The following is a 24,241-nucleotide window of genomic DNA, read 5'->3' as shown; positions in this document are numbered from 1 at the left end:
GATACAGGGGTCTGGGTCTCAGGCTTGAAGCAGAGATTAGAGGGGTCTGGGTCTCAGGCTTCAGGAGCAAGCAAAGATTAGACAGGGTACAAGGCAGCAGGGTCAGGGTGTAGCTCTGTTTGCTAAACAGGTCAGCAGACAAAGGGGTGGGAAGCAAGGTTGTTCCACAGCCTTGCTCATCGTTTTCATCTTCAAGGCTTCTGTGCAGTCCCACATGGGGACTGCAGTACTGCAGGCCAGCCACCAGGAGGAACTAGCAAACTTTTACTAGAAACTTCTTCCCAAGAGAGCTGGGCTCCTCTCCAATGTCACCCGACCTGGGTATTCCTTTTATCTGCCTCTTTTTCTGACTCATCCCCCTAGGCCCAGGTGTCACTGCTTACAGTTGTGTTCACCTTCTTACAGGTGCAGGTCTTTTACTAATTTCCTATCAGCCTGTCAGTCTTGGTCCTGCAAGGACTCCACTCCAGGAATTAAAGCTGATCTTTGCTGAGCAGCCAGGCAGGCGCTTTGTCATCTCTCCTGAGTTGTCAAGCACTCTCTCCTCTTTTACTCTCTACTAGTGGAGGAGGAGGAGGGAGCTCCAACCTCTGTGGCCTCTCTGTCTTCTGGAAGAACAAGCAGCCTGACTGTGACTGGAAAGCATTCTTGCTTCCCCTGTTGGGTCTGCTGCCAGATCTGGCTGCTCAGATGGGGAGTTTGTCAGTGTGGGGCTCAAGTCTGATTCCTCCAAGGAGGAGGCGGTGGCAGCTGGCTGACCCACGACACCCAGGACCATTTCAGATTGCTGTAGGAGGGGGAAGCCACAAAAGTCAAGCTCTGCAGGTGAAAGTCCTTGTGCCCATAGAAATGTGGCAGATCCACCTTACTGTCTCTTTCTTAGAAGCTGCTAGCGGCAGTACTAAGGGAAGTACTCACTACTTGTCTCAGTGCATGTCCAAAGAGGAGTACCACTCTTCAAGGAGATTTGAACACCGGTTCTTTGGCTAGAGCTGATACAGAACCCATATGTGTGACTAAACAGATCCCCCTAAGGGAGTCTTTTACTTTGTTTCACACAGGTCCCTGCCACACAGCAGGAAAAAAACCGGGCAAAGTGCGGCTTTTAAAAGCCACACCAAAATAGAGACGCCGCGGCAGGATCCCACGGATCCCCTGAGCCGCGGCGCTGTTGCTCCCCGGCACGATCAGATGCCGGGGAGGAAGCAACAGTCGGGAGGGGGAGGCTGCCAAACTGCGCATGTCTGAGCATGCGCAGTTCGGTCAGGAGCCGGGGATGAGCCAGCGGAAGGACGCGCCAGCGATCCCACGGCCGGCCTTGATGCGCCCTTTCCCGAAGAACCACCTAGGTAGGTGGTTTATTTTTGATGCTGGGTTTTGGGTGGAAGGGCTGGATCGGGAACGGGCGCGCCACGCTTCCCAGATGTTGCTGTGAGATTGCGTCCATTTGCTGCGCCCCCGATCCATCCCTCTCCCAGCCCAAAACCTCTCGTGTGACCGGGGCCACAGATAGTTTCCTGTTCTATAAAGGATTTGCATTTATTGTATTGAGAACCTCATGGGTTCAACAGTAGCTGTGGTAGGTAAACATTCTTCTGAAAGTGTGACTGCACATTAAATCTTGTTCTTTATTCTTTCTAAAATATTAAAATATTGGGTGGAAGGAAGGGCTGGATCGGGAACGGGCGCGCCACGCTTCCCAGATGTTGCTGTGGGATCGCGTCCGTTTGCTGCGCCCCTGATCCGTCCCTCTCCCAGCCTCTATTCTCTATTCTTTCTAAAATATTGATTGTCAGTATTCTTTGGTACCATTATTTGAATCTGTGACTTTGGAGAGATGTGCAACTTTATTGCCGGATTCTCATGAATATTGGGAGAAATCACAACAGTCCTCTACATTTGGCAAGTTAGTGTTAAAGACTTCCTATAAAGATTTATTTTTTTTAAAGATCACAGAATGCAAGGAAGCCAAGTGGTTCTCTACACATTTGTTTGTAGAATTATTTTCTGTGGTCAGCACAGACACACATGACTTAATACTTGGGAATGGATGGGATCATTGTATGTTTCAGTATAGGTTTGAGGAACAGTAGCTTAACTTCCTCTTCAGGTAGGTGGCAATGTTCGTGGTCATTTGTATTGCGCTTCAATGAATTGTTACTTGTTATTCATTTAATCTCTGTATGCTTCGTCCTGCAAAAGAACCCCCTGAAAGCTAATGCTGTTTTTCTTTTATAGCTTTTCCTTAAGTGCCATTTAATAGAACGAGTACTTGAAGCATGGGAGATGAATGAGAAGAAACAGTGAGTAGCCCAAACTTCTTTTTCAGCATAGTTTAAGATCCCATATGAGAAGTAAGATAGCACTTAACTCTGTATAGATACACACCCAACTGGCAATTGTTCATAAAGACCAGGTTAAACACACTTATCTTACTTTGAGGCACATTTACATGCTGGGCAACTGTTGGGTGGAAAAAGAGACAAGATAATTCCTCTTGTTTATTCTCTTGCAATGTTCTGTTGTTGCACTTTATAGGTGAGTAGTTTGCATGAACAACATATGTTGGTAGAAAAGAGCAAGAGTCCAGTAGCACCTTAAAAATGTGGCAGGGTATGAGCTTTTGTGAGTCACTGCTTACTTCTTCGGATACCTAACAGAGCCAGTTTGGTGTAGTGATTAAGAGTGGCGGTTTCTGATGTGGAGTACCAGGTTTGATTCTCTACTCGTCCGCATGAAGTGAGCTGGGTGACCTTGGGTCAGTCACAGTTCTCTCAGAGCTGTTCTCTGAAGAGCAGCTTCTCTCAGAGCTCTCTCAGCCCCACCTACCTCACAGGCAATGCTCCCTCTAAGCTGTGGAGTCTTGTGAGCAAAAATTCTACTTTGTGAGCTACCGGCATTAAAGTTGTGAGCGAGCGATTTGGCCGCTGCATAAATTAGTTTGCTCTGGAGCCATGCATCCTGAGCTAAGACAAAAATGTGTGAGCCGGAGGCTAAAAGAACTGTGAGCTAGCTCACACTAACTCGGCTTAGAGGGAACACTGCTCACAGGGTGTCTGTTGTGGGGAGAGAAAGGGAAGGAGATTGTAAACCACTCTGAGTGAAGGACCGGGGTATAAATCCAACCCTTCTCCTTTTTCCTCCTCCTCCCTATGTCATTTTGCTCTCCTTAATTTATCAGAAAAGCAACTCCGTATTGGAAGTAAGTTACAATACAGAGAGAGAGAGAAAGTTAATGAGGAATATTGGTGAAATGTAAGTTCTCCATCAGTGGAGGAAGGTATCCTTGTACGGGTTGTGCCTCCTCCTTGCTCCATGGGCAGGGCATATGCAGGGTTGTTGTTTTTTTTGCAAAAGCGTCCACTGTCCTGAGGTGCACCACTTCCCACTCCACGCCCTGCCCGCACCATGTATGGACATGCTTCCACAGCTCTCCCACCTCGCTTATTGAAAATGCAGGCAAAATGCCTTAAAAACCAGCTTCTCCCTCTCTCTCACAAGTTAGTAAAACAGCAAATCACCGTGTACAATTAAACAATATTTGTTGGTTTTTATATGCAATGTTTAGAATTCAGTTATTAACAAAATTACAACAATAACACTACAATATGCAATATAAAGCTTAGCAGTACATACAGAGTAATACAGTACTTGAACAAACGACAGAGTTCTAGTACACTATCTGTTTGCGTGTCCTTCTTCAGGTTTGTCATTCTGTAATTATTTCTTCATTAGGATGAAGTGCTGCTGCAAGCCATATTTCAAAATGCTAATTCTTATACAATTTTTTGACGTACGCTACCGCGCTTAGATGCTGGTGACTGGGGAGCTCCTATAGCAAGCTCTAATGTGACTGGGTCTACAGCATATAATAATTGGCTAAGCTTCCCTCAGACATTTACTGTTTTGCTAGCTATTATACACCGTGGTCCTGTTTGTTGTAATCTCTCTCACAAGTGGCAACAGTGGGAAACGTACAAAGTCGTCCCGGATGGAACAATATCACACGGCAGCTGCCAGAGTTGAGCCACCATACTGGCCCTTTCCCACGCTGAAGTACTGGTGGTGGAAAGCCTCATCAGTGGAGCCACCTGCAGCTCTTCTGAGCTGGTGCCTTTCACCACGTTGACTATACAAGATCAGGAGGAGCAGCCCCCCCCATCTACCCGGGCTGCAGGAAAGCGGGGGGGGGGGATGACAACAAATAACTTTTACCAGTGGGAGGGGCTCTCCTTTTCCCCACCATCCCCCCAAAAAAAAATTGCTTATGCCCTGCTTGCAGAGCAAGGAAGAGGCACAACCCATACAAGGGATTTCTTCCAGTCCACTGATGAGAAGAAATCTTCCCTGTAAAGGCAGTGTTTTATTTAAATAATAGTAGTTTCGTTCTGTGCTATGGAGTTTTAGACACAGCATACTCCTTAATATCCTGCCAACCTAGCAGTTCGAAAGCAAGACATTGCAAGTAGATAAATAGGTACCACTTCGGTGGGAAGGGAACAGCGTTCCGTGCACCTTGGTGTTTAGTCATGCCGGCCACATGACCACGGAAACGTCTTTGGACAGCGCTTGCTCTTCAGCTTGGAAACGGAGATGAGCACCGCAACCCTATAGTCAGATTCGACTGGCTTTTGAGCAAGGGAACCTTTACCTTTTACTCCTTAATAATTATAAAGTTTTGACAGCAGTTTATTTAAATTACTAACTATTTTCAACTTTGTAGGTCCGAAGGAGGACAGCGATATGGCTACATGGGTCACTTAACAAGGATAGCTAACTGTATTGTGCACAGTACTGATAAAGGGCCAAATAGTACACTAGTACAACAGCTTATTAAAGGTAACTCTTTTTAAAATGTAATTCCTTTAGATCTGTTTGCTATACATCTAGAGAATGCATCATTATGAATATAATGCAGCTTTTATAAGCTGTTGAATAGTCATGTCACTTATGTGCAGATGATTCTCTAACTTAATACGAGTGGCCCTTAAGGCTGGCAGAGTCTCTGATGTATTCTGAATACAAGGAAACGACTTTGTACTGTTTCCAGAAGAATATAGCATCCATGTACCCACGCAGCTCCTGTGCCAAGTCCTTCCCTCCTAGGTTTCCTTTGAGTCTTATCTACTGGCTGTGATTCCAGACCTGATTTGAAATTTGCTTTCATCTTTCCTCATAACTTTGTACAGTTATTAGCTCTAGCATTCATTATCCAAGCTTGACATCTGTGTACTGACCAGGCTTTTCCAGCAAATATATATACTTTGGCACCGTTGGTAGCAGATTAATAAAAGGCCTATACCTTTTCATGGAAAAAATTCTGAATATATCACTGTCTTCCTTTTAACTGTTTACATACTATAATTTTATCCATGATCATACTATACCAACAGTTCCTTAACCATGTTTCTTTTGGTGGTTTCATCAGTTGTGCCTAGTATTTTGCAGGGAGCAATCCTACTGCAACTATCATACACAGGGCTTTTTTTGTGGAAAAAGCCCAGCAGGAACTCATTAGCATAACAGGCCACACCCAACAGCAGAAAATCATTAGCATATTAGGCCACACCTGACAGCACAGCTCATTAGCACATTAGGTCACACCCCATGCCTTCCCTTGGCTTGCATGGGTGCCCCGCGGCTGCGGGGAGCTCGAGCAAGCCAGCCCTTGGAGAGGCCAGGGAAGGTACGGGGAGGCATTTAAATGCCTCCCCAATTCTTCCAGCCCCCCCCCCCCGGCCTTCCCGCCTTGGAGTCGCCAGGGGGTCGCTCTCCAGGTCTTCCCTCTGTAGCCACACACATGCAGAGGTTTTTGGCTGTAGTGGGCGTGGCCAACTCTGAAGCCAGCCAGAACTCCGTTCCTGTGCGTTCCTGCCCCAAAATAGCCCTGATCATACATGTTAGTAGACGGAGGTCCTGTACCTGAGTTTTTGGGGCTTAGGATCAGGAATCAGGCTCCTGGTCCTCAGTGGGGCACCATGGGTGCTAGTGCCGAGGGTAGGGAGTCTCAGGGTGAAGCTGGATACGTCACTTACTATAGAGGCCCAGATCCCTTTGGTTGCCAGATTGGCCTTTTATCATTTTCGGCTAATCAGGCAACTGGTTCCCTATCTCGCTCCTCGGGACTTAGCTACAGTGATCCATGCAATGGTTGCTTCCGGGCTGGACTACTGTAACTTGCTCTACGCGGGTATACCCTTGAGCCTGATCTGGAAATTGCAGCTAGTGCAGAATGCGGCAGCACGCCTGCTGACAGCGATGCCTATGCGGGCACACATTTCCCCGGTGTTGCACCAACTGCACTGGCTGCTGACCGAATACTGGTTCCAGTTCAAGGTCATGGTTTTGACGTTTAAGACCCTTTGCGGTCTGGGACCATCATATCTGTGGGACCACCTCTCCCCATATGAGCCTCAGAGAGCTTCACGCTCTTCTGACCAACACCTCCTGGTGGTCCTCGGCCCGAGGGATGTCCACTTAGCTTCGACCAGCGGGAGGGCTTTTTCAGCCCTTGCCCCAGCCTGGTGGAACATGTTCCCGTTTGGGATCAGGGCCCTGCAGGACTCATTACAGTTCCACAGGGCCTGTAAAATGGAGCTATTCTGCCAGGCCTTTAGTTAAGGTGTAGCGGATGTTCAACCAAAACAACATTTCAGGGTACTTTCAGAAGTGAAAGCCAACCATCAAACATATGCTCAAAGGTGTTTAAATGCTAAAGGGCATAATCTTGCAGACTTTTAGTTTAAATATATATATATATATTCATTTATAAAAACTGAAATCTCATTTGACACAATTTTAGGATACGTTTAGAAGTGAAACCCAACTACCAGTGAAGTCTTAGATATAAAGGAAATAGGCTACAGGGATTTCCAGATTAACTGAAGCTTGTAAGCACCAATATACCCAAGGTGATCCAGAATTTTCTACCTTACCAGTCAGCAGGTTATGTTCAAAAGTCATTTCATGAAAATCAAATCTGGTCCCATTTAAAAGAAATAACTTACTTAAGAAATGATACTATTCCACGTCTTTTGGAATAAATGAATTAGTTGCTTTAGACAGATTCAGAGAATGGGGTATATACATTTTTAAATATGTAAATTAGTGGGAGCTTTTGTATCACCTACATCTCCATCCATGCAGATATTTTAAATAGAGTGAGTGGAAATATAAGCCCAGCTGTAGGAAGAACCTCTGCCAGTTTTCCCTGCTGAAATTGGTTTCTTCTGTTCTGGTTTTGTATGTTGTCTTTCTGCATTGGGGAAGAGCAAAGCAAGCAGCATTTCTGAGATGTCTGGGTTTCTCCTCTCGAGTTATCGGAGCTTTGTTTACTATGTATATATGCTGTAATGGTGTACAAAATAATGTACCTTTATTAAAACATTTATTTGTTTCACTTTCTAGAGCTTCCAGATGAAGTCAGGGAGCGATGGGAGACATTCTGCACGAGTTCTTTAGGCGAAACGAACAAAAGAAACACAGTGGATCTAGTAGGTTTCGTAGGATGAAGTCTGAGAAGTGACGGCTTTGAAATAATTATTTATTTTATTACACATAAGGATACATTAACAAAACACAATGAGAACAGAAAGGCAAATGCAAAACAACAAAGCAATTGAGAAAAAGGAAAGAATGAAATAAACTGTTTACAATTATTGCCATACATTTGGCTTTACAGCTTCAATTTTATTTATTAATTAGATTGGATTTATAGCCCACCCTTCCCTGCACAGTAGGGCTCAGGGTGGGTCACAACATTTAAAATCGACCCAACAGTTAAATATAACTTCGATTAAAATCAGCAGTCACAACAGTCACCGTGTTTATTCCTCACTGGCAGGCACAGTAAAGGGCCGTTCAGGAGATGGTCCAAGGTGGGACAGCGCCACCATTTATACCTAATTTGTAAAAATTACATCTGACCATAGATTTCTAGGGTTGAGTGGAGAATGAAAAGTTGTTGAGCATCGATTAGCAAAAGATATAAATGTATTCCAGATTGCATAAACCTCCTCGCTCACTTGATTTTTTTTTTTTTTGCTAACCCTAATCTGATGAGTCAGTGTTTTCAAGAGAGTGATATTCCACAGGTGGTCATACCACATACTAACAGACAAATTTGTTACGGATTTTCAGAGTTGAGATAGGATGGATCTCGCTGTAAAGGATGGGGCACTGGCCCCACGCGAGGCAAGGTAGAGAGCAGTGCTGAGCATGGCCAAGTGTCAGAATCCACAGCTAACAACGAAGTACATGCATTCAGGAACGGTTATACTTTTATTGCAAAGCTGTAGATGCGGTAACGCAGGCACTGTTAAGAATGGCCACACAGCCTGTAGAGCAGAATAGGATATAGGGTGTTCGTATGCACCCCCCCCCCCATGGCATGGGCCAATTAGGCACCCTCCCGCACGCGGGATAAGTCAGGCAAGCGTTAGGTGGCTAAAGCTGAGAACCCGGAGTCTCTCACGGTACATAGGAGCTCTCCAGACAACACAGCCTCCTCCTGCACATCTGTAGAGATAAGCGTTTCAGCAAAGGCAGAACAGCAGGGATAGGAATGCAATAGCAATTAACGAGAGACAGAATGAACTCCCCAACCCCCATGGCAGCATAGCTGATACCAAGCCCCTCACAAGGACTGTGGTTTTCTTGGGTAGAGTGTGCCAGGGGTAGGGAAGAGTGGAAAGCTGAAGATGGGAAGTAGATAAAGGTAGGTCAGTTGGATGGGAAGGAGAGAAGGAGGCAGGAAAGGGGGAGGGAGAGGCTTTGGTGCTTTCAAAGAAGGGAAAGAGGAACTAGTGGGAGAGAGGGGAATGAGATTTACCCTGCAAGTCCTTGCGGGTTCCTGCTCGTACGGCTGTAATTTGCTAAGGAGATTTGAGGGTGATTTGCTTTTGTTTTTTTACTGTGGAACATTCATCTTGTGTACCGGTTATACAGCACTGCGTATCTAAAATAGATGCATTGTGTCGAGTGCTTGGCAAATTATTTCCTTCTCTTTTTTTCGTTAGAGGTAATAACCCTTTATGAACTCTTCCAGGTGGCAGACACAGACGTGGGGGTGATTTGGAAGAACATTCCCCTAGAAAAAATGTAATAATTCATTTAATGTCTGCAGTATTTAAATAGTTTCAGATAACAGAGTATATCAAGGCAATTTAGGAAAAATTACTCTTCCACTGCAAGAAATAAAGTTGTCACTTTTGTGTAGTTTTTTTGTTATAACTGACTTGGATATATTAAATATTTTATGTTTGCATTAGGCTTATTTTCCTGCAAAGAGTAAAAAAACGTATGGGCATTCTTTTAATTTTTATGGCTATATCTTATGAAAGCCCTTTTCCCTAATTACCTATTGTTTTTTTCTGTCTCTAGGTTACTACCTGCCATATTCATTTATCCAGTGATGATGAAATTGATTTTAAGGAAACTGGTTTCTCACAGGATTCCTCTTTGCAACAAGTAAGTCAAAGTTTGAGGTCTTTGCTGTTTTATGCATTAATCTTTCTTTTGATTGAAAAGGGCACCCCTAAGAAGCCTGCTTTTGGGACTGTGAGGCTTTCATGAGTGTAAATCATTCTGCAATATAGTGTTCATTTAATTACAGTTTCAGTTTTTTGTTGAAACTTGTGATGTCAATTGTCACACCTTCAGGAAAACAGGAAAAGGAGAACAAAATGCAGGTTTTTAATTCTGCATATTATTTGGTGTAGCCATGAAACTTGAGCAAGGAAATTTAATTCAGATGGAGAGTGGCTTGCCCTTGCATACTCCTCTATATTAAAATTAATTGATGACAGTTCCACAAACTTTAGTGATCAGCTGTGATAACTAAAAGCTGTTGAATTTTAAACTTTTTTCTAATCTCTGTGATACCTAAAGTGCACCATGAACTTTTATCACTTTATTTCAACTAGTAGTCACCCTTACTTAAGTTGGGTCAACCATTAGAACATAAGAACATAAGAGAACATAAGAGATGCCAATGTTGGATCAGGCCAAAGGCCCATCCAGTCCAACACTCTGTACCCCACAGTGGCCAGAAATACCAGTGCCATCAGGAGGTCCACCAGTGGGGCCAGGACATTAGAAGCCATCCCACTGCTGACCCCCCCCCCCCCCAAGCACCAAGATGACAGAGCATCACTTGCCCCAGAGTCCCTATCTATACCTTGTGGCTAATAGCCACTGATGGATCTCTGCTCCATATGCTTATCTAATGCCCTTTTGAAGCCGTCCATGCTTGTAGCTGCCACCACTTCCTGTGGCAGTGAATTCCAAGTGTTAATCCCTCTTTGGGTGAAGAAGTTCTTCCTTTTATCCGTTCTAACCCGACCGCTCCGCAATTTCATGGAGTGCCCACGAGGTCTTGTATTGTGAGAAAGGGAGAAAAGTACCTCTTTCTCTACCTGCTCTTTCCCATGCATAATCTTATAAACCTCAATCATGTCACCTCTCAGTCGTCGTTTCTCCAAGCTAAAGAGCCCCAAGCGCCTTAACCTTCCCTCATAGGGAAAGTGTTCCAACCCTTTTATCATTCTAGTTGCCCCTTTCTGCACTTTTTCCAATGCTATAATATCCTTTTTGAGGTGTGGTGACCAGAATTGCACACAGTATTCCAGATGAGGTCTTTGGAGCCTCTACCATTTTTTCTTGTTTAGGATCTTTGTTGTTGTTCAGTCGCACAGTCAAGTCTGACTCTTTGCGACCCCATGGACCAGATCACGCCAGGCCTTCCAGTCTTTTAGGATCTTTAACAGAAGGCAAAAGGGGGAGAAACGTGGAGACAGAAAGGAAAAAAAGGGGTGGGTGGGAAATGAGAAGATGAGAAAGACAGAAGCAGAACAATGGAGAGACAAGGAAGAGACAGAGTAGTCAGGGATAAAGGTGGGTTTTGAGTACGAAGAGACAAAAGGCAGCAAGTTTATTCCATTTGCTTTCCTTCAGGGACCGTAGGGAGCTATAGTATGCATCTGTAGAAGAAAGTCACACATGAGCCTTCCTGATGGTTGCACTTGCATATAGTTCTTTTATATGCAGCTATGTTCACTAATTTGCATGGTCACTTCACACCATGTGTGCAGACAGAATTATAATTTTTGCTTTAATTTTAAAATGATTTAGATTTTTATAACAATTAAGTACAGTCGTTGAAATACTGTTGGCTGTTCCAACAGTATGAGCAGAAGGCACTCACCCAAGAAAAGCTTCCCCCAGAAGCCCCAGGTGCCCAAAAATGCTCTGCTGGGGTTCCTCTGATCTTCATAAGCCAAATGTACTGTGGCTTGAGGGTTATAGTGACTGCCACACCTTACTCTTTCACTAGCTGGCCAGGTTTGATTTGAGGCTTGCTCAGACAGTAGAAGAGAAGAAGGGGCAGTTTTGTCCATTTTCCTCTGCCTCGGTGCAATCCCTGTTGCATTTGACTGTGAGGATCCTCCAGTCCTTAGCTGAGTGTTTTTGGTTGGGGAAGGGGGGGGGGCTGCTGAGGAACAGGTAAGGTGGGGAAGATTGTCTTGCACAAGCTTCTCCCACTCACACAACCATGCATTCTAACCCATAGTATTTAAATGGTTGATTCTGTACTGGTTTCAGTCTTAACTGGATAGTTACTGGCTTAACAAATGTACAGTACCTTCATAATTGGAGTATTTTGGAAGTACGTTCTAGTGTATTCACTGTATTCTCTACAGTCTGATTCCACTTAACTTGAGGCAGATGTTATTTCACAAGGTAATTTTAAAAGAATTATGATTCAGTCGATCCATAAGAGAAAGACCACGTACTACCTTATGAACCTGCCTGACTGCTTTGGTATCTTCAGGAGCCCTGCTTTGGATGCCCCCACCTTCTGAGATTAGGTGGGTGGCAACCCATGGGAAGGCCTTCTTGGCCATGGTACCAAAGTTCTGGAACTCTCCCCTGGGAGACTTATCTGTCCCCTGCTGTTGCCACCTTCCACCAATGGGTGAAGAGATTTTTGCTTCATTTGGTATTTCCTCAGTCACCCCACCTTCCTAATTAGTATTTTAATCACTGCTTTTATGTCTTGTATGTATTTTAACTTTATTTTTTTATTGAATGGGGTAAGTTATTTGACTTCCAAGTAAGCATAATGGTAGGTGTTCATTTGTGGGGATGGGTGTTGCCATATTTTGATGGGTAATATACATTATATTAAGTGTTGTTTGGAAATACTGTGGAAAAGGAATCCTTTTATCAGCCTAAAGGCATTGTAAGTTAGAAAGAGCTTCAGTCAGAGCACCCGTCCAAGTCTGCACTGTTCTTTTTTCACGTCTTGCTGAAATTTGGTTCAGTGCCTCAAATACAAAAGAAATAATCTTTATTTGAATGGTCACCAAGTACTTCCTCATCCTAAAACTGTTCTGTTTGGCACACCTGATAGCTTGTAGTTCTTATTGAGTAATTCTTTTTCCTGTATTTGGTTATGTAAATTAGCAAAAAGTGTTTCTGGAGCGAAATGGGCAAAGTAGTATTTAGACTATTATTAGAATCATTATATCACTGTCATTGGTCCTGGGGTTGCCAGGCCTTTTCTGATTATCAGATGCAACAAATGACGTCCAATTTTATTGACCAGTTCGGCTTCAACGATGAGAAGTTTGCTGATCAAGATGACATTGGCAAGTGAGTATGGGTGTGTTTGTAACATTTGCCTTTATTTCCCACTTGTTTATTTCACAGTGGTTTGTAGTTGTCTCTCTTTACTGATGATGAGAGCTGTATTGTATATAGTTAGCCTTGTTTTGTTTCCACATTTGCCTTGTATGTGCTCATAAGAAGAAATTTGTCACTTAAACATACACCTTCTGTTCATCATTTCCATTCCTAGCATTTATGTACGCAAATTCTCTTTTTGTGTTCATCATTTTAATAGTTGGACAGAATGCTCAGTGTGTGGATTTCTTTCCCTGAAGGCTCATCGTCCTGATCTAGAGTTCCATGGCTTGGAATGTACTGTGTTTGGACGCAGACTAACTTTTCATGGAAAGATTGATATTTACCAACACAGCTTCTGTATGGCGCTGTAAGGAAAGGATTCATAGACTTAGTCTATGGACAGATATTGAATAAGTTAATATTGTTATGATCCATTTAGTATCCAGAAGTATTAGGGGTCCAGAAGCATAAATACGTTTTAATTGGTGCAGATATTTAAATATCTGACCTCAAAGGATTGGGGTGGGTAGGTATTTAGGTTGTAAGTACAATGCTAAGTGGCTTTAATTCTCTTTTTCCGTCAAAAGACTTTTTATTTTCCATTATTGTCACATTTTACATCTCTTTATCAATTGATTAAATGATCCCTTTTCCCTCCCTCCCCCGAAAGGCTTCCCGCAATGCATTTCCCTCATGTCCCACATAGATAAATTCAGGATAACATCAAATACTTAATATTGTTCTAAACATAGTACTAAGTGGCTTTAATTCTCTACTGCCCGTGAAGCACATAACATTATCATTGATTGGCCCTCAAACTTCAAGTTTAAAAAGGACATGAAACAGCACTCCAGATGATACATCTTTATTTATATAAATTTAGTTTCATTTATAGATTCATAGATAAATAATGCATGCTATACACAGATCTCAGGAATACATTTTATGAGACCCTTGTGCCTGATAGTTTTCAGACTTGGTTTGATTCCTATTTGCTGTGTGGGGAGAAATCTGAGATTTTTATCCTCAGGGCAGGGCAGGGCAATCAATATAAATTAACTTTCCTCCACTGGTCCTCAGAAGCAAGAGAGAACAGGTTGCCTAAAATCCCTAAAGTCTCCATTTGCCCCTCAAAGTTCAGAATGTCTCTCAAATCCTTAGATCTTACCAGGATGGGGGGGGGGGGGGGGGTTTGGCCTCTGCGAAGAATCATAGATCTAAATTAAATAATATTATAACATACATTTATTTGTTATGTATTCTGTTTGGACCTATTCCCTATGAAAGGTCAGTGCTGAGAGTTTATGAAAGCAAAACAACATAACTATTTGTGCAGACAATAAAGTCGTCCAAACGCTGTGTGCTTTGTCTGTTATAAAAAGCATCATTAAGTTCCTAAAATGAATAGATCAAAGATTTTTAATCATGAACACAGGCAAAAAGCCCCTTTTATAGGTTTAATTTGTTCCAGATTATGTTATGTGACGTGTTCTTGATTGGTCTACTATGGGGTAAATAGTTAAGTCTTCATAGGTCTTTTCAGTTGGGAAGAGTGTTTATAGGAACGTGGATCATGTGTCCTCTGATTAAGAATATATTGAGTCTTTAGGAGAGAAATCCACTTTGATCATTGTTGCTGACATCGAAGACCATAAAAAGCATTGTTTCATTACACCATGAATCTATTAAAATTAACGTAAAATTTATTATTTTGAAACTAATGGTCTGAGCTGATAATGACTGGCATGTTCAAAGTTCAGATCTCTGAGGCATTTTACTATTCAGTCGTTGAAATTCTTACTGTAAGCATTCCTGTTAATGTCTCCCTTCTTGAACACTACCAATACAATCCTAAAAAAACTTTCCTGGGAGTAAGCCAGGACTGCATTGTACATAACACCGTTTTTAAACAAAAAAGAGGAACTTGAATTTTGTTTCTAGAAATGCTATTGGTTGTATAGTCCCAGTAGCTGAACAGTATTTATTTGTTTATTGGTTTATTTATTATTTCGATTTCTATCCCGCCTTGCCGGATGAACTGGCTCAAGGCGGCTAACAAACATTAAAATACAGTAAACAATAAATACACTAAAATTTCCATAAGCAGCATAAATTACAATAAAAGCAAAACGAATGATGGCGGCATTTAGTATACAGATGGAAGTCAATGTCCAACGGTATGTGAAAGGGCCATGGTGTATTCCGGTGGCTCATTCGTCAGTGGCGGCTCCTAATCGAAAGCCTGGTGGAAGAGCTCCGTTTTACAGGCCCTGCAAAACTGTAAAAGGTCCCGCAGGGCCCTGATGTCCTCCGAGAGCTCATTCCACCAGTGTGGAGCCGCCACTGAAAAGGCCCTGGCTCTTGTTGTAGCCAACCTGACTTCTTTCAGGCCAGGGAGAGTCAGGCAATTTTGTGTGCCTGACCTCAGTGCTCTCTGGGGCACATATGGGGAAAGGCGGTCCCTCAGGTAGGCAGACCCCCGACCATATAGGGCTTTAAAGTTCAAAACAGTACGTATGTTTTTATGATACTGGTTTGTACTCTCTTCTGATCCTTGCTGCTTGTTTTACATTCTTTTCTCCGGTGGTCCAGGAGTGGGACAGTCCTTCCTCTTGGGATTAGGCTCCTCCTCCTAAGGCAGGGTCGGTCTCATTGATTGAACCAGCTGGGGGAGGGGCCCTATCCCCTGGGGCTGTTTCTAGTCTTACCAGCCCTCCTACCCTCAGGAACAGAACCTTTGGAGGGGGGAGCCTGCAAAGGTGCCTGGGGCCAAGCCGAGATCTGGCAAAGTCCCCGGGTGCGGAGAAACTGGTGTGGCGAGGAAGACATAGCTGGGAAAACCACCCCAAGGACCCGCCATAAGCACCCTACAGTTGGTGTGGAGAGCCAGTTTGTTATAGTACTTAGAACGTCAGACTAGGATGTGGGAGATCCAAGTTCAAATTCCGAGTCTTCATTATGTGAGTTTCTCACTGAGTGACATTGGGCTATAGTCAGTCTCAGAAGGTTGTGAGGATAAAGTGGAGAACCAAAACCACGGCCCTGAGCTCCTTGAAGTAAAAACTTAATAGATGGACAGGTCAGCCTCCTGATATTTACTTAAGTGTAGCTGTCTTTATATACCAGAAACTTACTCAACCTTTCCTCCCCTTGCTGGTTCATGCAGTATTGTTTCTCTCTAGGTAAGCAGTCCCGGTCATCCTTTGGCATGCATTCAGATGGAGAGACAGTGTGTGTGAACTGATGGATAAGAATCCACAGCAGGTCCTGTTATCGACACTCTTTTCAGCAAAGTAAACGTCCTGCTGCACACACGGCTCTCTCGCATGTATGCATGGCTGTTTATATCGTGGCCCTAGAACACAGTTTTTCCGCTTTATCCAAAAGAGGTCTCTAGCTGCATTTCTGTTTCCTCTGTTGAAAGCTGTAACTTAAGATGATGATTTTTTTCATCCGTGAAAGATGCATATATCTTCCCCAGAATTGATATGCCCATCATTAAGACAAGTGGGATTTCCTCCTTGCCTTTCTTGAGTCTTTTGAAAGAGCTTTTAGCTTGCTGCATTCCCGGTAAAACAATTTGTTTATGTTTGAAGTTTTTGATATCCTGCTGCTTCACGTGTCACAGAAATGACCAGGCTCATGCTTGCATGCCATGTGAGTCATGCTTTTATTGACTACGTTGTAAACGTTGCAGGCACCCACGGCTAGAAGTGGTTCCCTGCACTGTGCACTGATGGGAGAGAAACCAAAAGTGTCATGGTCACATTAGGAATAACACTGTGGATGCATGCTCTATGCAGGCATCAGCAACCTTTTATTTCTGTAACATGTGAAACAGTCCTGAGGCATTCTTCCTGATGGAGGTAGAAATTGCAGTCAATAGTAAACTGAGCACCAGTCATTGCAAGAGGACTGAATCACAATCTCATTCCTCGAACGGTTTTATATTTGTTAGCTTCAATTCTGGATGAGTTTGTGACCAAGCTTTCTAGTATCCTCTTAATTTTGTTGTCTGTCAAAATGCTCATTTAAAAAAAAAAAAAGCACAAAACAACTCTGATATAAAACGAAATGCTGTTTCTAGTATGCCATTTGTCTTCTGTTCTAGTACATAAATCTGTACTTTATTTACAGTGTTTCTTTTGATCGTGTGTCGGACATCAATTTTACCCTCAATACAAACGAAAGTGTAAGTATATTCCAGCAGTCATTTGGGGGAGGGTGTCATTTAACAGGAAGGTAGGCTTAGGGAAACAGCACCCGTATTAGTGCTTCAAGAGTGGAATGCGTGGCTGAGGAGATCATGGGCATTTTCCCTTGGATTGGTCTTTGGAGGGTATTCTAAAAATGTAGATAACTTTGGGAGCAAGATGGGTTATACTGGGTGACTCATTATGACCCTCTGAGTTTTTGTCACATACACGTTGTGGTGTTGCCCATTGAAAGGTTACTACCAAAGACAGCAAATCTGCTGAGCCAGTGATGGCCAGCTGGCACCCCATGGGCCACAACCAGCCGCTCTCTGATGTTTCTGGTCCTGTTATTTCCCCCTCTTCTCACTTCAGGCATGCAAGATGCATTTCAATTTTTGCCTGGCAAGCTTCCGTCATTTTCCAGATGGGAACTGTAAATCAGCAAACCCCATTTGTAGCAAGGAAACAAAATCCAATTTGACCTGGGGCTCAATATCACAGCAAATTTGATTCAGTTGATTCCAGGCTTCCAAGGCCAAGATGCTTCCATTTGTGTTCTGCACATGAGAGGGAAAGGGGAGGAGTGAGCAAGAGGACCAGCTAAGTTCATCACCATAATAAACAAATAGAGGTTTGTTCTGATGTAGGAATGCACCTGTGAGTTGGTGAAGGGCCTGGAAAGTGAGCCATAAGGATATTCGGAGAAACTTGAAAATGGCAGATTTATGGAGTGATCATGCTGAACAGCACTATTTGAGTTTGTCTTAAACCCTTAAACATGGGGGCCAGATAAGAAATAAGAATGAAATATATAAAAATAGAAGAAAATATTGAGCAGGAGGTCGGAACACTGTGGGAAGCCATGTATAAGGGGGGGGGGGTAGGATGTAACAGGGATTAAGCTAAAAAATTTATGGTTGATTATGATGAGAATAATATGGAAAATGTAAGGTTGAATATGAATGTTTATGTCCTGAATAAAATCTTTACAAAAACAAACAAACATGGGGGCCAGAGTTCCCCAGTGAAAGCATATTATTTTCTTTCAGTTTGGGATGTATATACTAATTGTGATGAGTAGCTTTTCCAGGGTCATACTTTCTGTTTTCCAGAGATGATGTTCAAAATGACTAGGCATTTATATGGGATGGATACAAGCTCAAGTACATGGGAATGGTAACATACATGTATTGGCTTCTGAATTTGTTTCAGGGCAACATTGCTTTGTTTGAGGCATGCTGCAAGGAGAGAATACAGCAGTTTGATGATGGTGGTTCTGACGAAGAAGATATCTGGGAAGAGAAACACATTGCATTTACACCGGAATCTCAGAGACAATCCAGGTAGACTTAAGATGACAAAGAATATTTCTTTGCTGATTTGGGCTGAAATACTAAAGACACATATTCTCACTCTGAATAAAACGATTCACCATTAGGTTCTCAGGGGGCCACATTCTTAATAAAACTGCATAAAGTGTTCTGAGAGTAATTAATGCAAGCTGTCCTATTCAAAGCAGACTACTTGTTCCTATGTTATTGGTGTATTAGCATGAAAAGAAAATTGTAGAAAGCATTGTATTAAAAGGAATATGTATGTTTCATACAATCTTCCATAGTTTTGCCAAGCTCTTGATACAATTCTTTCCCTTTTCCTGTTTCTGTTATTGTATTTAGGACCAGTCTTTCAGTGCACCAGGACAGACTGTAGATTTTTGTAGGCTCGGGGCAGCTACTGCTGGGCCCACATCATTGAACCCTTTGGCACCCCTTCTTCTCCTTTTTGTCCCATTATGTATCTTTTTCCTTAGTGGATTTGTTGTTACTATCTGGAAGATCATTTTAAACCCAGGAGTTTAATGTGGATTATGTTTTAACTATATCTGCAAGACTTGAGAATCCACTCCTAAATAAGTTTTTATTTTTTGTGTGCCCAGAGAATTTGCCACTCAAGTACAATTATTTGCATTAGAATGTAGGACATTCCTCTTTATTTTGACAAATGTATATCTGTTGTCAAGCTGACACAACACGGGCAGAAATGATCTGACATGAGGGTTAGTTTTAATCTTTTGTCACACAGACTGCACCAGGATTTTATTTTGAGGAGTGGAGTGTTGAAAGAAGAAAGCATCAAAATGTGTAGAAGTTGTTCAGATAGCTGTGATTTCATGGTTAACACTCCCCATCCCAGCTTTGGCATATACGTTTTCAAAGATGGATGTCTCAGTTCAACTTGATTTTTGTTGCGTGGTACTTTTGTTTTTGCCTCAGATTACTCTGGTCACTTTGCATACTAGCCAGTGTGCCAGGTATCTGAATTATACTGAATTGTTTTAAGTCAGACCATGCAGAAGGAGATGGAGTCTTGAGAGGTGCAGAGTGACAGTCACCCCTTGAGAAGCTATTAGATTTTTAAATACTAAAGTCTAGATACGACTTGCAGATTAATTCACCTTGAAATGCCACCCCCATAAAACGCTGGTGTAGATAATGTTCTTGACAAACAAGACTGCTTTCCTTGAGTGGACTTAATTTCGTAGGTATGTGTACTTCTCCGTCAAGACTGTAAAACTAATCCTTGCCTCAGATTACTTCCTTTATGTGCTAACCAATCAGTTATCATAGAGGGTCCAGGATCTATAGCCACGCTTTCCAATCCATTCAAATTTTAAAGCTGACCCTAGATACAATCTACAGATTCTTCCTTTTAAATTGGTTCCAACCCCCCTCCCCTGCCCACACTAAACAATCCTTAGTACAGGGACTACAAGAAGTGAGAGCCAAATGAGATTTCACTTTTTTAAAGAGCTGGAACTGGGTTTCCTGGGCCCAACTTTAGATTTTTAAAGAGTTGGGCCCAACTTGAGTTGCCTGCAGCTCCACAGCAGATGCGGGGAATTGCTATTAAACAGAGCCCGTTTGGTCTTGGAACACTGCTGCGGTGACGAGGACCGGCTTTTGCTAGAATGCTGATGCTTGAGTTTAAAAATGGCACCCTCATATTTCCCCCCTTTGCTTCCTTGATTTACAGCGGAATCCTAACCAGTTATATAGTTCTGAGTCCATTGAAGTCCATTGGCTCAGTACAGTGTAACTCTGCTTAGAAGGTTAGAGATCGTTGCAGTTCCTGTCCTCTGATCTCTGAAGATACTTTCTATTAAAGCACATTGGGGTTGCCAACAGGCCTGGAGAAAAAATGTCCTGGTCCTTTAATAGAGGATTACTGGGATGATATTTACCAGGAGATTTTATTTCTATGCCATTAAAAGCTTCAACTGCTTCCGTCCATTAAGACTTTATTAAAGGGGCAGGGTGTTTTTTCACAGGCCTTTAGGTAATCCTAAAGTTCATGGGCATGGTGAGGAAAAAGCTGGCATGTGGCAGGAATGATGGTGCTTTCACCTTGTTGAGCCTTTTACTTGGGTCGTAGTTATAGTAGTAGCAGGGGTGGAAAATGGTCAGTAAAAGTCAGTTTTTTCATCTTGGTCAGTAATTTGTCAGTTGTTGTTTTTTTAAATGGTCAGTATTTCTTTGATTTTTGTGAATGCAGTTTGTGTTTTCCCGTTTTCATTACTACATTTTTGGGGAAACATGATGACTTCCCAGTGAGAAGACAGATTGTTTTCAGTTTAGTTATGAAGTACTTTAAGGACTTTGTTCCAAAGAGTAAAAGTGATTTGGTGAGATCTTCCACAAAGTATAGAAACATAATTCACCTCTTAAAACATGAGACAATGAAAGTAGAGGTGATGGATATTTTGGGACTCAACATGGCACAGCTCATGCTAGAAGGAGTTGAGAAAGCAATGGAAGAAGAGGACAAGGGGAAAAATGCTTGTGGATGCAGTGCAGAAAAGTGTTGAGAAACAAAAGAGTTCGTGAATAACTTTATTTATACCCTGCCCTCCCCGCTAGAGCAGGCTCAGGGCGGCTTACAAAGAGATTAAACCATATAGGTAACAAATTATATACAATCTTAAAACAAATAATAAAACTACATTATCATAAAGTGCTAGTAAATAATCAGGTACTTATAACAATGCTTACAGAAGGCGGAACCAATACTAGTGTTGTAATCAGATGGTTGGCTCGTCTTGGTCTTTATATTTAGGCAACAGCACAGGCTGTTGGTGGTAAGCCAAGGCCCAGGGCACTGTCACTTCTCAGTTGTTTGATGTTATTTGGTGCAGCTTCTTAGTCAAAGGCCTGGTGGAAGTGCTCCATCTTGCAGGCCCTGCGGAACTGTAAAAGGTCCCGAGGGCCCTGATCTCTTCTGGGAGCTCATTCCACCAGTACGGAGCCACCACTGAGAAGGCCCTGGCCCTGGTTGTGGCCAGCCTGGCATCTTTAGGACCTGGGAGGCCAATCGATTTTGTGACCCTGAGTGCAGTGCTCTCTGAGGAACATGTGGGGAAAGGCATTCCCTCAAGTATGTGGGCCCCTGACCATAAAGGGCTTTAAAGGTAAGTCCCAGCACCTTGAAGCGAATTCGGTATGCTATCGGCAGCCAGTGCAGTGCTTTCAGCACAGGCTGGATGTGCTCCCGCATAGGGAGGCCCATCAGAAGCCTGGCTGCAGCAGTTTGCACTACCTGTAGCTTCTGGACTTGGGTCAAGGGCAGCCCCATGTAGAGAGCATTACAGTAGTCCAGTCTCAAGGTGACCATCAGATCGAGCATGTGTCCGGCCCGGCAAGTGGGAGTCGTTACATATTGGGAGAGTCTCAGCGCCACCACAGATGACACTAGGTCCATCGCCTGAGGCCACATCGTCCGCATGGACATTGAAATCACTCAGGACAATTGGGGTGTTCCAATGCCCAGGTCTCCACCAAGGATGGCAGGCTGCTGGCTGGTTCTTTTTTCATCAAAAAACAAAAGCTAAAGTAAAAGCAAAGACAAGTCTTACCTTATAGTAATTATGTTTTGTTGTCATAATTATTACTTTATGTTTGGTTTTTAATATGTTTTTGCTGTTTTATTATCTGCAGTATGTGATTATTTTTAAAAGGGAATCTTTTTTGCCTTAAATTTTGTACAATAATGAAAACATTGTCCTCTATTCATTAAAACATTCAATAAAAAGGATATGCAATCCTTTTATCTGGGTCACATCTAACTATGGGGCTGGCGGAAGCCAGATAATAATTTTTAATGAAGTCCTAGTTTTACATTTAAAACACTATCTTATCAGTAGGCTGACATTAAATTGTTCAGTGATTTGTCATTTTTTTGTCAGTATTTGGCCAGTTTTTTTGGAATTTTGGTCAGTAAAATCAGTATTTCTGACCCTCTGACTAGTTTCCACCCCTGTAGTAGAAGAGAATCTTATACTGATCCTCACAGAAGAGGAAATCCTTTTCATTTGAAGTTTATATCCTGCTTCTTCCCTTGAAGGTTTAGAACTGGTAACCAGGTTTCCCTCTAAGCTGAGTTAGTGTGAGCTAGCTTACAGTTTTTCAGCCTCTGGCTTACACATTTTGTCTTAGCTCAGGAAGGATGGCTCCGGAGCAAACTCATTTTTTTATGCCCCCTGTAGGGGATTTTTTTATTTGCATTTTCTGTAAACTACAACGAAAAATGGGGGAGGGATCTACATACTATGGGAGAAAGTAAAGAAAACCCACTAAAAACCCAAGAGATGGTGGTCATACATACTGCTTAACAAATTAGCTTTTAGCTAAAAGATCGATTCACGTTCATTGAATGTGGTCATCTAGTAGTCATTTTATACTATAAAATAAATTTAAACACCACCACTTCTGACTTCTTAAAGAGCAATCCAAGAAACAATTATAACAATACATTGTAAGAGCTTTCAGAGTGTAATAACATCTCATTTTTTATACTTTTTCTTCCTCAAAAGATAGTTTGTCTTCGGGGCAGCTGCCCCTGATTTGGAATCTGAGTTCTCATCTGAAGATGCCACTGCTCCTTCTTCTTCACTTTCTTTGGTGCTGTCCTTTTTCTCGCCTTTGGTGCTGTCCTTTTTCTCGCCTTCAGAGCAAACTCATTTATGCAGTAGCCAAATTACTTGCCTTTCATGCCAGTAGCTCACAAAGTAGAATGTTTGCTCACAAGACTCCACATCTTAGAGGGAGCATTGCTGGCAACATAAATTATCACGTATAGAATCCTATATATATATAATTCCCTTAAGTATTGGCTATTTCCAGCTCTACCATTGGCTGTGCAGTGTGTTCCATCAGCCATTGGCCCATCAGCTGCCAATCAAGAGTACTACTACTCTCTCCCACCCACTGCTAGTTTAGCCACTTTCCTGTCAGAATAAACTGAGAAAACGGCTGTCTCTCCTGCTTGGCTCCACCATGGCTGGTTGGCTACTGAGGTGGGCCATCAGCCATCAGACCATTCTCTTTAGCCTCCTGCTGTGCGACTGACTTTCCCCTTCCACAGTTGCAATTGATCTCCAGATGACAGAGATCAGTTCCCCTGGAGAAAATGGCTGCTTTGGAGGGTAGACCCTATGGCATTATACCCTGCTGAGTCTTTCCCCTCCCCAAATGCTGCCCTCCACAGGATCCACCCCCCCAAATCTCCAGGTATTTCCCTACTCAGAGCTGGTAAGCCTACTTTCCCCTCAGTGCCTGTTGCTAGGTAACCAAGCTTGGTTCTGTGAGTAAGAGGCAGGGAGAGGAGACCCTTTCCCACACCTATTTTGGTCTTTGGGAGAAAACTCACTGGGCCAGTCCTGATTAGGATTGCCAGCTCCAGGTTGGGAAATTTTGTGGTGGAATCTATGGAAGCGAGAGTTTAGGCAGTGGAGCAGCCTTAGCTGAACAGAATGCCATACAGGTCACCCTCCAAAGCAGTTATTTTCTCCAGGGGGAGAGAGAGATCTGTTGTCTGGAGTTCAGTTGTGATACCAGGCGATACCACAGCCAGTGTGGCCTAGCAGCACTTCAGAGCAGGGTCTACCAGACCCAGGTTCTTGCTGTGGAAGCTGAGTGGGTGATTTCAGACCGGTCACAGGCTTTCAGCCTAACTTACCTCACCAGGGTTATTGTGCAGATCAAAAGGGGGAGAGGAGAATGATGTATGTTGCTTTGGTCCCCATTGCAGAGAAAGGCTGTACTTTTCCTCCTGGGGAACCATTATTGCCAATTTCCAGGTGAGGGCTGGAGATCACTCAGAATTACAACTGCTCTCCAGGGAGGAGGGGGAAGGAGATGGAAAGCTGAAGTCAGAGGGACAGATAATGGCAGGTTGATGGTTAGCTGGGAAGGAGATAGGGTTGCCAACTCCACATTGGGAAAGTCCTGGAGATTTGAGGTGTGGAGCCTGGAGAGGGTGAGGTTTGAGGAGCGGTGGGACCTCAAGACAGGTACAATGCCATA

The 24,241-nt window shown here is 43.0% G+C and overlaps 1 protein-coding gene across 3 annotated transcripts in view; it reads left to right on the top strand.

Annotated features, from left to right (window-relative positions):
• Positions 1-24,241, top strand: part of PPP6R3 (protein phosphatase 6 regulatory subunit 3) — a 93,625-nt gene that overhangs the window by 37,011 nt on the left and 32,373 nt on the right. The window contains exons 10-16 of one of the 3 annotated variants that reach the window (XM_015406926.1): positions 2,239-2,303; positions 4,724-4,839; positions 7,408-7,493; positions 9,382-9,468; positions 12,608-12,654; positions 16,825-16,879; positions 18,096-18,226. In XM_015406926.1, the coding sequence (XP_015262412.1) occupies positions 2,239-2,303; positions 4,724-4,839; positions 7,408-7,493; positions 9,382-9,468; positions 12,608-12,654; positions 16,825-16,879; positions 18,096-18,226 (587 nt within the window). Of the gene's footprint in view, positions 1-2,238; positions 2,304-4,723; positions 4,840-7,407; positions 7,494-9,381; positions 9,469-12,556; positions 12,655-16,824; positions 16,880-18,095; positions 18,227-24,241 lie in introns of all 3 variants that reach the window. The other 2 variants (XM_015406925.1, XM_015406924.1) reach the window with 2 other exon arrangements.

The sequence above is a fragment of the Gekko japonicus genome, unplaced genomic scaffold (genome assembly GCF_001447785.1).
Source record: "Gekko japonicus isolate JY-2015 unplaced genomic scaffold, Gekko_japonicus_V1.1 scaffold1331, whole genome shotgun sequence".
Classification (NCBI taxonomy): Eukaryota; Metazoa; Chordata; class Lepidosauria; order Squamata; family Gekkonidae; genus Gekko; species Gekko japonicus.
The sequence above is the reverse complement of the archived record's forward strand: the minus strand, read 5'-3'. Positions and strand labels throughout refer to the sequence as shown.